This window comes from Perna viridis, chromosome 12 (assembly GCF_037379345.1).
Source record: "Perna viridis isolate PV_CMFRI_1.1 ecotype Kerala chromosome 12, ASM3737934v1, whole genome shotgun sequence".
In the NCBI taxonomy this organism is placed as follows: domain Eukaryota; kingdom Metazoa; phylum Mollusca; class Bivalvia; order Mytilida; family Mytilidae; genus Perna; species Perna viridis.
The window spans coordinates 15,978,289-15,993,412 of NC_142456.1; the positions used below are offsets into that span (position 1 = coordinate 15,978,289).

Genomic DNA, 15,124 nt, shown 5'->3' on the forward strand with positions numbered 1-15,124 from the left:
AGAAAAAAAAACATATTTAAATTTAACGAATATAATGGACATATTTAAAAAAAAAAATAGAAATAGAACGACAACCAGCTTTACTGTCATTTAACCCAGGGCAGCAAAATTGATTAGCTTCTCAACTCAATACATCAGTAGTTTGCATATGAAAGGTATAAGAATTACAGTTTTATAATTACGTCCTAAGTATACACCAACACGATCTGTCTCATCACCAAAAAATCGGAATTCATCTAAAGTCGTTTCCTCCATTGTACTGTTTATTACAATATTTCCGGTATGCACAATTCTATTTTTAAAAAAGGATAATTCCTTTAAAATTGAAAGTTAATTTATGAACTGATCGAATTTTCTGTGCACATTTATTCGTTTTCAGGTCTCCGTTATTATATTTGGTGTGTATTTGATGGTTATGCTGCTTTATCTCGTCAGAGTCGCAGAGTATATGTAAAAAAAAACTACAAGCTAGCGTTCTTATATTAACTAAGAAATTTAATAGTAAGTTAATTGCAATTGTTAGATTAAAATCTCTTGGTTTACAAATATGTTGGTGTAAGGACCGACGCGATCGATACGATATAATGAGAGTTTTAAAGCTGTACAGGGAATGGCAAAAAGTGTGCTGATCCTGTAATCCAACGAGTGGGGTGGATCACTATACTTTGGACAAGAATTTTTTTTTCAAATTTTACTATTTTTTCATTAAAGGGGAGACTGCTGACTCCCACCCAGCCTCCCTCCTGGGATTTGCCCATGGTTTCTTTATCTTATTACTATAACACATTGCATAGGCACTTGTTTGAGAGAAAAAATATGAGATTTAGGTTTTTTTTTAAGAAGTCATAGGCCGCTCAGCTAAGACAAGTGAAATATGCTCAAGACAAGTCAATATCATGGCTACTTTGTCCGCCAGACTAGTGAATATTTGTTTACATTTTGTTTATATTTTTGTGAATAACTGAATGTTGACATGTTCTTTCCAATCATGCTTTCTCTTAGTTAATTTAATTGGTCAAATCATACAAATATGCCAATGGGTGCTTTCTTTTCAGACCTTTTCTGCTTTGAGATTTTAGCAACTTAATTATCATTCAGACCCTGGCCATTTGGGGCTTTGCCCATTCCTATCTACCTAGTTAAACCTAATTGTGGGAGATCTCCTGCAGTCCATAAAATTGCTGGAGATTTTGTGTGATCACATTATCAACATATTTAATTATGTTATAAATTAAATGAAACAGATGATTTTAAATATATTTTTCAAAACCATAAATACATGATATATACAAATGAATCAACAAAATGAATTATGCATTTATTCACAGAAGTGATGCTTGGTACATGTGTATGTCATAAAATGGATTTTGCCCTGTTCCAATGTTCATCACTGGCATGTCAATGAATATGGTTTTAATAGACCTTCTTCCATCTTTTAAAAATGCGAACAAGAGTAGCAAAGAACTTTTTGGCACCCCTACCATTGCTTTCATCACATAAAATACTAAATGTTCACAGTTTTCAATCACTACGTTTGTAGCCTCAAGACTTGGTACGATAACCTGCTTTATGACTTGGGTGCATTTAGTTCTTTAACATTAAAATTTTACTGCAATTTTATTGTCACGGAATGTTTTTTTTCTCTCTCACAGACAGTAAAATGATTGACACACGAAACAACAAGTTGTGTACGGCCACAAAGTCTAAGGTCATAAAATCTTGACATAACTATCCATTCAAAATTGTAAATCATGCTATTTGTCGATATGAACGAAGATAATTCTAGAGAGACTCCCTCGTATGTCCATCAGCTGTTCAATGTATTTTGAAAATAAAGCCTTTTCGCAACACAAACGGTTGTTGACAAACAAAAATGGCGGGCGGACCAAAATTGACGAAAATTTTTTGTAAATTGAATTACGGGAGGTTTTTACGGGAGGTTTTTACGGGAGGAATTCTTGAAACCAGGAGATCAATGCCTCCCACATGGGAGACTTTTTTATTGCAGATCAAAAGGTAAAATTACAGTATACTCCTGCAAAAAACAGGAGGGTCAACACATATGGCTTTGCCGTCCACATTTGTTGGACTGCAAGTAATAGGAAAGGATAAGTAAAGTTTAAGTTTGAATTGGGCCAGTCAATCCTTAAATCTTGTTTCTACACCTGTCTTAGACAACATGTTAGGTAAGTGTTTGTGGCTGTGATGCATTGACATCTTTGGTTATTAAAGAAACAATGCTAAAGCTGAATATTCAATTGACAGTTTCCTAATATAATTGGTTTGGCTCTCAATAGCATACACAGTAATCCCTAGCAGTATACAAACACTGAGTTATTTTCATGCATTTTTTTTGCTCTTGAATGAAGGTGAAAACTGGATATTGATAATTTTTGTAGTATGTAGATATAAGTAAAGTGGAGCCAGTTGATAATTAAAAAGTCCCTTCAGCATGGGAGCATATCAGAAATGCACGAAAAAACACTTTATTGACTTTTTCTGAACATTGATATTAAATATGTTATGGCTTTTGTTGTATAATAAACTGTGTGTATATGTTTGAATATATTATTTCTTGCAGATATGGTCAGGGAGACAAAAACTTTAGGAGATGGTAGAACAGGGTCCTCTTTTAGACCAGAGGATGTACAAGTTCCTAATATTGTCATTTGGGGTATGTTATAAGTACTGATCCATGCAGCTTTGATTATAATACGTCATGGATTGTTGATCAGTTACATGTACAATCATCAATATTTCAAACAGTTTCATTAAACCAGTGATCTTTTGCTTTTTAATTTACATGACAGGTGACAGATTACATTAAATGACAGATTTACAAAATGATATAATAGAGTGATAGTTACTTTCAATTTAGATGTTGACAATATCATGTAGAAATAGAATATCTTGATGAGAGCATGAGAGTGTGTGAGCGCCAGTTGAGATATTTCACATGATATTGTCAGTATTAAATAGAAATAGAATATCTTGATGAGAGCATGAGAGTGTGTGAGCACCAGTTGAGATATTTCACATGATATTGTAAATAGAAATAGAATATCTTGATGAGAGTGTGTGAGCACCAGTTGAGATATTTCACATGATATTGTCAGTATTTAATAGAAATAGAATATCTTCATGAGAGCATGAGAGTGTGTGAGCGCCAGTTGAGATATTTCACATGATATTGTCAGTATTAAATAGAAATAGAATATCTTGATGAGAGCATGAGAGTGTGTGAGCACCAGTTGAGATATTTCACATGATATTGTCAGTATTAAATAGAAATAGAATATCTTGATGAGAGCATGAGAGTGTGTGAGCACCAGTTGAGATATTTCACATGATATTGTAAATAGAAATAGAATATCTTGATGAGAGTGTGTGAGCACCAGTTGAGATATTTCGCATGATATTGTCAGTATTAAATAGAAATAGAATATCTTGATGAGAGCATGAGAGTGTGTGAGCGCCAGTTGAGATATTTCACATGATATTGTCAGTATTAAATAGAAATAGAATATCTTGATGAGAGCATGAGAGTGTGTGAGCACCAGTTGAGATATTTCACATGATATTGTCAGTATTAAATAGAAATAGAATATCTTGATGAGAGCATGAGAGTGTGTGAGCACCAGTTGAGATATTTCACATGATATTGTCAGTATTAAATAGAAATAGAATATCTTGATGAGAGCATGAGAGTGTGTGAGCACCAGTTGAGATATTTCACATGATATTGTAAATAGAAATAGAATATCTTGATGAGAGTGTGTGAGCACCAGTTGAGATATTTCGCATGATATTGTCAGTATTAAATAGAAATAGAATATCTTGATGAGAGCATGAGAGTGTGTGAGCGCCAGTTGAGATATTTCGCATGATATTGTCAGTATTAAATAGAAATAGAATATCTTGGTGAGAGCATGAGAGTGTGTGAGCGCCAGTTGAGATATTTCGCATGATATTGTCAGTATTTAATAGAAATAGAATATCTTGATGAGAGCATGAGAGTGTGTGAGCGCCAGTTGAGATATTTCACATGATATTGTCAGTATTAAATAGAAATAGAATATCTTGATGAGAGCATGAGAGTGTGTGAGCACCAGTTGAGATATTTCACATGATATTGTCAGTATTTAATAGAAATAGAATATCTTCATGAGAGTGTGTGAGTGCCAGTTGAGATATTTCACATGATATTGTCAGTATTAAATAGAAATAGAATATCTTGATGAGAGCATGAGAGTGTGTGAGCACCAGTTGAGATATTTCACATGATATTGTCAGTATTAAATAGAAATAGAATATCTTGATGAGAGCATGAGAGTGTGTGAGCACCAGTTGAGATATTTCACAGGATATTGTAAATAGAAATAGAATATCTTGATGAGAGTGTGTGAGCACTAGTTGAGATATTTCACATGATATTGTCAGTATTAAATAGAAATAGAATATCTTGATGAGAGTGTGTGAGCGCCAGTTGAGATATTTCACATGATATTGTCAGTATTAAATAGAAATAGAATATCTTGATGAGAGCATGAGAGTGTGTGAGCGCCAGTTGAGATATTTCACATGATATTGTCAGTATTAAATAGAAATAGAATATCTTGATGAGAGCATGAGAGTGTGTGAGCACCAGTTGAGATATTTCACATGATATTGTCAGTATTAAATAGAAATAGAATATCTTGATGAGAGTGTGTGAGCACCAGTTGAGATATTTCACATGATATTGTCAGTATTAAATAGAAATAGAATATCTTGATGAGAGTGTGTGAGCACCAGTTGAGATATTTCGCATGATATTGTCAGTATTAAATAGAAATAGAATATCTTGATGAGAGCATGAGAGTGTGTGAGCACCAGTTGAGATATTTCACATGATATTGTCAGTATTAAATAGAAATAGAATATCTTGATGAGAGCATGAGAGTGTGTGAGCACCAGTTGAGATATTTCACATGATATTGTCAGTATTAAAATCAAAAGTAACTATTGTTCTGTTTATTGGTATAAATACAATTATTGCATTTTTAGTCCTTTTTTCAAATGTAGCATGTTGTCAAGCAAAAAATGAGAGTACATACACACTGTTGTGTGACATCATTTTCATTCTTTCAAAAGATGATGACATCACAATCACTCCCAACTTTTTACGGAAATTTTTTAATATCTTGTCATTTACGAGAGATAGAAAAAAATATCAAAGATCAAAGGAAAACAGTACAGATTACAGAATATTGCTTCATTTTCAGCTTTACTCAAGTTAGAAACAAATATTTTAAGAACATTTCTTCTGTATAATTTGCTTTTGTATATATAAATCAAACCCTGATTTTTACGTGTGTTATCTGCAGTAAAAGTAGATTTAGTAGTATTTTTAAATCCACCCATCTGTCCACCTGCATGTTTAGGGTTACCAGTACCTAGTTTGTGTTTTCTGTATATTAATCAAACTTTTCAAAGTGATTATATAATATACACATATTGAAGACGTGCACCTCTTATCATGGAGAAGTTTAATTTTTAATTCCAACATTTTTAGTTGATCATAGCCTTTTTTTTTTCAGTAGTATATGCTATCAATAGGACATAACACACTGTAGTTTTCTATCTTGCATAGCGTTTTCGTACATATTCAAGACATTTATGTGTTGAAAAGTACATTATACATGTATATGACAGTGAGGCAGGTCCCAACATATATTGGTCTAGTTTGAATTTTGAATTTCAAGTTAAGTAAAAATTACATTAATTTGTTTTTGTCATGAATTTTCAATCTGTCATTTCACCTTATAAATCCATGATCTGATTGGTCAGAAGTCAACTTCAATTCACCAATTGAATGCATAGAATGGTTGATGAACTGTACATATTTTGATACACAAATTAATTAGAGTCAGTTCTAATTTCTCTACTGTATGGTTAGCCAGGACAATCCTCAATGACTAGCCCAAATAATAGAGGACTGTTTATGATTCAACTAGTCAGAAATAACAAATGTACGCATCATTTCACTAGCTTGAATCAGTTTTTACTAGCCCCGGGCTTCGGGCTAGTTGGTAAAGGTGAGCACTGCTGAAATTGAACAGATTTGGCCTTTTTTAAAGATTGTTCTGACTTGGAATGGGAATGTTACAGTAAAAATTAAGGGTATATCATTCAAAAGAAAAAAAGCTGTAATAATAATCAAAATTCTTCCTGGCTATTTTTTTATTTTTCACTTGGTTTGTTCCTGAATTTTTGAATCACTTTCCATCCTGATTTTTAGCTCACCTGGCCAAAGGCCATGTGAGCTATTGCCATCACTTGGTGTCCGTCGTCGTCGTTAACAATAATACAAAACTCTTCTCCTCTGAAACTGCTTGACTAATTAGAACCAAACTTGGTATGAATGTTCCTTGGGGTATCCTGCATAGAACTGGTGTGGGGATTTTTGATTTGTCAAAAATCATGGCCACCGTTACTAAAAATAGATCATAGGAGTCAGACAGTAGTTTTTTGCATATATCTCCTAAACCATTATGTATAGCTGAATTCTGCTATGGGTAAAGGTGTTCAGCATGATGAGATCTACAGGTATCTCTGGTCAAATTTTGATTTTAATCCGTAAAGCCATGTTGGAGTTATTGCCCTTTTTCAACGATTTTTGATATATTTAATGTTATTTCCTTCCAAAATCTTCTCCTTGGACACTACTTGACCAATTGAAACCAAACTTGGTATGAATGTTCCTTGGGGTATACTGCATAGAACTGATGTGGGGATTTTTGATTTGTCAAAAACATGGCCACCATTACTAAGAGTAATGAAGGGAACCAAGGTTATAGTGGTGAAAATAGAACATAAGGGTCAGACAGTAGTTTTTCACATATATCTCCTAAAGTGTTAAGTTTAGCTGAATTCTTAGTGAGTAAAAGTGTTCAGCATGATGAGATCTATCTCTAGTTAAATTTTGGCTTTAATCTGTTAAGCCTTGTTAGAGTTATTGCTCTTTTTCAACGATTTTTGCTATTTTTAATGTTATTTCCTTCCAAAATCATCTCCTCGGACACTACTTGACCAATGGAAACCAAACTTGGTATAAATGTTCCTTGGGGTATACTGCATAGAACTGATGTGGGGATTTTTGATTTGTCAAAAACATGGCCACCATTACTAAGAGTAATGAAGGGAACCAAGGTTATAGTGGTGAAAATAGAACATAAGGGTCAGACAGTAGTTTTTCACATATATCTCCTAAAGTGTTAAGTTTAGCTGAATTCTTAGTGAGTAAAAGTGTTCAGCATGATGAGATCTATCTCTAGTTAAATTTTGGCTTTAATCTGTTAAGCCATGTTAGAGTTATTGCTCTTTTTCAACGATTTTTGCTATTTTTAATGTTATTTCCTTCCAAAATCTTCTCCTCGGACACTACTTGACCAATTGAAACCGAACTTGGTATGAATGTTCCTTGGGGTATACTGCATAGAACTGATGTGGGGATTTTTGATTTGTCAAAAACATGGCCACCATTACTAAGAGTAATGAAGGGAACCAAGGTTATAGTGGTAAAAATAGAACATAAGGGTCAGACAGTAGTTTTTCACATATATCTCCTAAACTGTTAGGTTTATCCAAATTCTTTCAATAGATGACATGATCCATATTATTAGGACTACAAAAGTCATCAGACTCCTTGTAAGAGTTATTGCCCTTGAAAGGGGAAAAATGACTTTTTTTTAAATAGTTTTCAGTCAATATCTTGAAAACTGATAGATTAAAAGAAACTTTCAATCGTAGAAAAGATCTTGTGATAGTCCTACCAAACACTTTTTTAGTCAAAATTGTTGGATAACTTCTTGTTTAATTTATTGCCATTGAAAGGCAAAAGTCAAGAAAGTGAGCGATTCAGGCTCCTGGGAGCCTCTTGTTTTGCCTAATTTCTTTTTCTGAATTTTCATATTTTTTTTTCCTGCTACCTTCCTCAAACCATAAAAAATAAACGGTTAATCCCTTAAGCTTACAAACAGTATGACTTGACCTCAGTAGTTTTGATAATTGATTTTTTACATACAAGGTTAGACTTATCTCAATAATTAGTCAACCATTGTTTTCTGACAATGGATAAGAATCCTTTTTAGAAAATCCATCAATGATATGTATGAATGGCTAATGTTCGTGTTTCTATCGGAACTAAGGTCTAATGAAGAAAACGTGACTCTAAAATTGTTGACAGAACATAATATGTAAAACAATATCAAATAAATATTTATGGCCTAACCAATTCTGTTTTATTAAATGGCATAACAGTGTTTGATGTTAAAACTATCAGTTTTTTTTTTTGGCAGTTTCAATCATGTGTTTTTACAATTTATATTTGTCCCGTTGTTTTAGATTCAACAAGGCAAGTTCAAAACTGGGAATTAGCTTTTGTAGCGGGGAAAATTGCAGAACAGCCAGATAACCAGTGGAAAATTAGGAAAGAAAGTAAGTTTATGGTGATCAGGGAGTACATGTACAGTCCCAGAATCTGTCCAAATTATTTGATGGACTGATGACCTATTACAGTGGTGAATACAAGGGGTCGAGGGATAACAATTTCTCCTCACGTTTGATGGTAAATTTGGTTATTTTTTCACACAAATTTGGTATAAATAAGCAAAAAACAGGCCAGGGCAACCTCTCCACTCCCTACCTTTTTCAAAATCTCTAAATCCACCACTGTAAAAAAAATTGATTGCTAATGGATCGAGAACTCATGATTGATCTGATTACAGTATTTTTTATGTAAAACCATTGATAATCAATTCATCTGAATTTTAGAAATTTCACAGAAAACAAATTTTAAAATATAATAACTTTTGTAATTTACTAGTCACTCAAAACATCAAATACATATCTTGTATTTGCCATTTTTATTTACAAAGGCAAATAAATAAATTTGATATAAATGCTGTAATCGGTTAAAATAATTTTGTTATATCTCAATGGATAAAAAAATATTGACATACCCCTATTCACTTTAATTCAGAGCTACTTTTCTCATGTTTAAAGATAAAAATTTGTTTTGAAATTAATTTGTAAGAATTGGCTATGATAAAAATTTTGTCTATTGAAAAATAACATAAATTTTCCATGTGCATATTTTGTTGATTGCACTTAGCGCAATAAACAATATGCACATGGAAAATTTATGTTATTTTTCAATAGACAAAATTTTTATCATAGCCAATTCTTAAATAAAGAACAGTAATAAAAATTTATCACTACAATAGGCCAAGTGAAATGTATGTTTGTTTCATGTTACATTGGATGACAGAATAGGGCAGGTTTGTACGTAAAATCATTTTATTTTTTTAAATTGTTTTATATAGACACTTATGGAAAGATTTCTTGACTTCACCAGTGCTTAATTAAAAATTATAGTTTAGCTTAAAGCTTATTTCATTAAAAAAATACCAGAAAAATGTGCTAGTGTAGGCAGAAAAAAGATCATAGATAGGGTAACCTTAAACTGACATATTTTTTGTGTCCGAAGCTTGTGGACACAACTCCTCAGAAACGGCTGAATGGAATTTGACCAAATTTTGTAGCATTGTTTGTCACCATATGTAGTTCACCATAATTAACCACTATTATAATTCGACAATTTTATGGGAGTTATGGGACTTTGTTAATTTTTCACATTATTCGCAATAGGAACCCCTTCTGGACACAACTCCTCAGAAACCGCTGAACGGAATTCGACCAAATTTTGTAGTATTGTTTGTCACCATATGTATTTGATCATACTTAACTGCTATTTTGAATTGACAATTTTTATGGGAGTTATGGGACTTTGTTCATTTTTCACATTATTCGCAATAGGAACACCTTCTGGATGCAACTCCTCAGAAACCGCTGAACGGAATTCGACCAAATTTTGTAGGATTGTTTGTCACCATATGTAGTTAACCATACTTAACCACTATTTTGATTCGACATTTTTTATAGGAGTTATGGGACTTTGTTCATTTTTCACATTATTCGCAATAGGAACACCTTGTGGACGCAACTCCTCTGAAACCACTGTACGGAATTTGACCAAATTTGGTAGGATTGTTTGTCACCATATGTAGTTCATTATACTTAACTGCCATTTTGATTCGTCAATTTTTATGGGAGTTATGGGACTTTGTTCATTTTTCACGTTCTTTTGTTGCGGATTTTTTGTTGTTGTATGAAGATTTCTTAACCTAACTTAATTTGATTCATTAAGATACAATAACCTTGAATCGCCACATGGACTTATGAAAGCACATAAGTTTTGAATCTGCTGTTTATGCAAGTGTCAAACATTTGTAATTCAACTCTTTCTACAGTGGTGGGGGCCATATGGCTATGTGTAGCATTCTTGTTTTCTTGGCCTTTATGCATCCTATATATGTAGAAACTCTGAAACGCCAATGGCTCAAAATCATTCTATCAGAAATGATGTAATCTTAAAGTGCAGTTAGGAAGTGATTGTTTTAATTTTTAATGCAGACTTACAACATGTATAATAGGAAATCTCACATGTTCCTGTTGTTCAAGACATCAGTAATACTATACACATACATGTATTACCTGCAGTAGAGGGTGATATACTGAAGAAACACACAAGGTAGATATATTGCCCGAGACTTTGTCAAGGGTGATATATTTTCTGAGTGTATTGCTCTGTGTATCACCCTATGCTGCAGGCAATATATATTATATTATACTGAATACCCTTTTTAATACATTACATTTTTATTTACATGTGCATAATTTTTAAGAAACATGGGAAATAAGACTGTTGTGATTGTTTGAGTTCCTCAGATATAATGAATGTCTAACTGGAATGAAATTAACATTTAAATAAACCAACAAAAGCAAATAACAATACTAAACACTTCCATTGTTCATTTTTTTATTTCAACTCATCTAAATGTCCTATCAGAAAACCAAACTATTAAGATGTAAATTAATTTGGGATAAATATTGTAATCTGATTGGTTAAAATAATTTTGTTATATCTCAATGGAAAAAAAATTATTGACACGCCCCTATTCACTTAAATTCAGAGCTACTTTTCTCATGTTTAAAGATAAAAATATGTTTAAAAATTAATTTATAAGAATTGGCTATGATAAAAATTTTGTCTGTTGAAAAATAACAAATTTTCCATGTGCATATTTTGTTTATTGCAGTTCACACAATAAACAATATGCACATGGAAAATTTATGTTATTTTTCAATGGACAAAATATTTATTATTGCCAATTCTTATTAAGTAGCCAAATTGAAACAGAACTTCAGTGTAAAGCATGACCATAACTTATTCATTGATTAAAATGCCCTTTGAATGTAATTGAATCTAAAATATGCAAGAAAATGTTTTGAAGCAACAAGAGAACACAATTTTCAAAATTTTGAAATTTTATATTTTATTCAAATTTGTTTTGTACTAGAGTTATTTCTCTTTGCATGCATTGTGACAAGTCGAGTTGGATTTCATGATGCTGTCATAATTGGAAATCCAGTTTCAAATAATTATCATACCTGGTACAAACAAATATTAGTTGTTCAGACTGTATAAAGGCTTTTGTCCGTCTGTCTGTTATATATTATTACACAAATCTTCCTGCATTAATTGCTTGGTTTTCAAGAAATGGTTTGCAGTATAGGATCACTGCATTTTTGTAATTCATTTCAATTTTCAGTTCTTCTTTTAAAACAAAATATAAAAAGAATTGGCAAAGGACATGGGAAATTAAGAAAGTACCGACTGAAATTATGTTTTCAACTAGGAAAGTTAAATAACGTTTAATTTGAAAGTAATATGATATGTTAAATAAAAATGTTTCTTCTCTTTAACTCGCTTCTTATTACTCTATCTCCAATTTATATATCAGTATCTGCTGTTAAACTGTGAGAACTCATTTTGAAGTCATGATGGCAACACCATTGAGCACGGAAATCATATGAAAAAAAATTATTACAGTGTGTAATTCTGTAATTGGAATATTTAAGATAAATAAAACTGTGTTGTCAAGGCTTTAGAATACATGCCCTTGTTTGGAAATCATCACTTGTCATCATGCCAAGTGCCAAATAATTAGCACTAGCTAAACACAGTTTTTACGTGACTAAGGAAATTGGCCTATGGATATTTATATATACAGGCCTGTGGATGTTATAAACTGCTGACATTATAAAGAATGGTTATGGTATTGAAACTTTTGAAAAGAATTTTATATAATTCATGGAAAATATCCATGCTAGCATTTACATGTAGCTAAGGGCTGTTCCAGTAAAACATATGAGGGACGGGGAAGGCACTTTTATTTTTTGTATATGGTTGGGGGTTCAGGTCTCTTGACAAAATATAAAGTTAAATACAAAACATCAAACGATCTTCTAAAAGTGCTTTCCCAGGGTACCTCATATCTTTTAATGGAACAACCCTAAGAATATTTATTGGTAACAGGTACACATTGATATCCTAAAAAGTGTTCTCTTCCTGTAAAAATCATACCACAAAATATTAAGTATTTGAATTTGTTTTCTATTTCAGTGGAAGAAATTTATGGAAAACATAAACTTGACTATATGTTAAGTAGGGATAGACCAATGAGATCTGATTTTCTGTATTCAGGCTTGCTGAAATGGAAAGGTAAACAGGAAAATGGACTAGCCCAAATTTGTAAATTTGCCCAATTTTTACGTGAAAATGGATTCCCAGAAATAGTACAACTACTACAACCTTAATCTTTGACTTTATTTTGTAAATGTAATTGTATATAATAAAGTATTTTATAATAAAATTTTGTAAAATGATATTGTTATAGTATTTTTTTTAAAACTGAGAGTACATACATCATATACATGTACAGTACTGTTAGAGTATGTTGATATGTTCTTCAGTGAATTCAGATTGGTCATCATCATGAGAGGGGGAGGGGGAGAGCCTACTATTGGAATCCCCCCTCCCATTTGTTTGAAAATGTTTATTTTGTGCAAAATGAAGGCAAAAGTCAGGAAATGATTGATTGGACCCCCTATTTATAAATTTATTAGTCAAGTTGATATGAAGTTGAACTCAACATTGGTTTCCGGACATTAACTGGAAAAGTTTATAACTGATTCAAATGAAACTTTGGGATATTGTTGCATACCAGGTAAGTAAGATCTTTTTTTGATTTCTTGGAAATTTCTTTTAAGGTCAAGGTCACAATGGTAGAACAATTTGAATTTTTCTGTAAAGTTGAGGTTTCATGATGATAACTAGAAAAGTTTACATCTGATTCAAACCAAACTTCTGGATACCAGGTAGTCTAGATCACTTTAGGTTTTGGGGAAATGTCATTCAAGGTCAAGGTCACAGTCATAAAAAAACATAATTTTTTTATGAAAAAATGAGGTTTCCAGGTGATAATTCTTTAAGTTTACTTCTGATCAAACCAATCATTAGGATATTGTTATTTGCCAGGTAACTTGGAACACTATTGATATGGGAAAAGTTTGATAAGGGCAAGTATGCCAACAAATCTTACATTTTTTGCATAAAAATTGGGATTCCAACTTAAAAAGTTTACATCTTATTGAAACAGAACTCTTAGACATTGTTACATACCAGATAAATGTAAAAATTAAGTTTATGGATGATAACTCAAAATCTTTGTATCCTATTCAAATGTAAATTTTGGATATTGTTTCATACTAGGTAAGTGTGCTCCCTATTGATTTAAAATATCTAAAATATGTTTTTTCTCTAAAATGAGGCTCAAACTGCTCGAAATTTGATGAAAACCCAAATTTGGGATGTTTCCCTAATGTCATTGTTTTAAAAAGAACGATAATGTATATTGCGAGAATTTACTCAGAAAACATAAATTCTCTTTCAACAAAGTTAACAAGGAATTACATGACAAAGGGATAATTTTATATTATTGGTGTGCATTCGCATTTAACATTTTTCGTGAATTTGAATTTGACCGGAAAAACTACACAAATTAAGATAAAAGAAATAAAAAAATCGAAAAAAATTGTAGATAACGTGAGATGAGAGATAAACCATCAGCATGGATGGATGAGTCTAAGCTCTTCATGTATAGTAAACAAAAAATACAAAATTTGTCCAGAAAACTATTTAACAAGGCGAATTTTAAAAACATTTGAAAACTATTACAAAAGATAGGAATATACCTCGAGGGCAGATAATACTTATGCTCAGGTTGCAATTTACACTTGGTCTAGATGATGAATACCATTTATTCTTTTCTCTAAAAATAAACATATTCGAGTTGATTTTTTTTATATGTGAAAATATGATGTCAGATTTTGAAAATACGTTTCGTTAAATATATATATTTATTTATAAGTCTAAAGGATTGTACAACGATACCGATAAAGATGTTAATACACTATAATATAATACATAATCAGCAAAATTTTCAGTCAACAAATGACCTTATTCGGTGCCTTAAATGAACTATATATATTTTTTTCCAACTCCGAACAGTGTATATTTGTCGGCTGTATGTACTTTTGTCAAGCGATCATCAGGATCAACAATGAAACTTACATATTCTGAAATCCTTCAGGTTAGATCAGACCACTTTCCAAGTCCCTTGTTTAGCTCTATGTATTTCAACCCCGCCCTCCATAAAATAAGCGCATACATGCATTTATCTTAACACGGCTTTCGGTACAAAAAAAAGTTCACTGAAGATCGGTTTCATTGTACTGGAAATGAAATAAGATGTCTGTTTTAGCTAACATGAATTATTTGTAATTTAATTTAAGTTCGCTTGTTTTAAAGTTCAACACAGGGTGACCCGTTATGACCTACTAATCAAGTCAATCAAGTAGTACAGAATACGTCATTATTGTATGTTTAGTATACGTTGCTCTACCGGTGCACCTGCATCTTTTTGACATAGAGTATTAAAAGTATTGCAAAAAGTAGTACTGACCGTCAGTACGTTCTTAATCAATAATATGCCCCTCCATAGAAAATGCTTTATCGGATAATTACCTTATAATTACGGCTAGCTAGATCAAGCATAATATATGTTTTCAAAATAAAGTGGAATCGGAACAAAAACATAGTCGGACAACTTGAAGGGGT

General features: G+C 32.0%; 1 protein-coding gene across 2 annotated transcripts; it reads left to right on the forward strand.

Moving 5' to 3' along the window:
* Positions 1–264: 264 nt before the first annotated feature.
* On the forward strand, positions 265–12,833 carry LOC148601441 (uncharacterized). Of its 2 annotated transcripts, none has more exons than XM_088555382.1 (4): positions 265–501; positions 2,582–2,674; positions 8,386–8,478; positions 12,569–12,833. In XM_088555382.1, exons 2-4 carry the CDS (start codon positions 2,584–2,586, stop codon positions 12,760–12,762), a joined length of 378 nt encoding a protein of 125 aa, XP_088411508.1. In that variant the 5' UTR covers positions 265–501; positions 2,582–2,583; the 3' UTR covers positions 12,763–12,833. The 2 variants fall into 2 exon arrangements, with proteins under 2 accessions (XP_088411508.1, XP_088411509.1); XM_088555383.1 differs by having other exon boundaries at positions 266–398.
* Positions 12,834–15,124: the final 2,291 nt, after the last annotated feature.

Coding starts and splice junctions, on each gene's coding strand:
- LOC148601441 (XM_088555382.1), top strand. CDS start 2,584: ATGGTCAGGGAGACAAAAACTTTAGGAGATGGTAGAACAGGGTCCTCT. Junction 2,675..8,385: donor TCCTAATATTGTCATTTGGG/GTATGTTATAAG, acceptor CCGTTGTTTTAG/ATTCAACAAGGCAAGTTCAA. Junction 8,479..12,568: donor GTGGAAAATTAGGAAAGAAA/GTAAGTTTATGG, acceptor TTTCTATTTCAG/TGGAAGAAATTTATGGAAAA.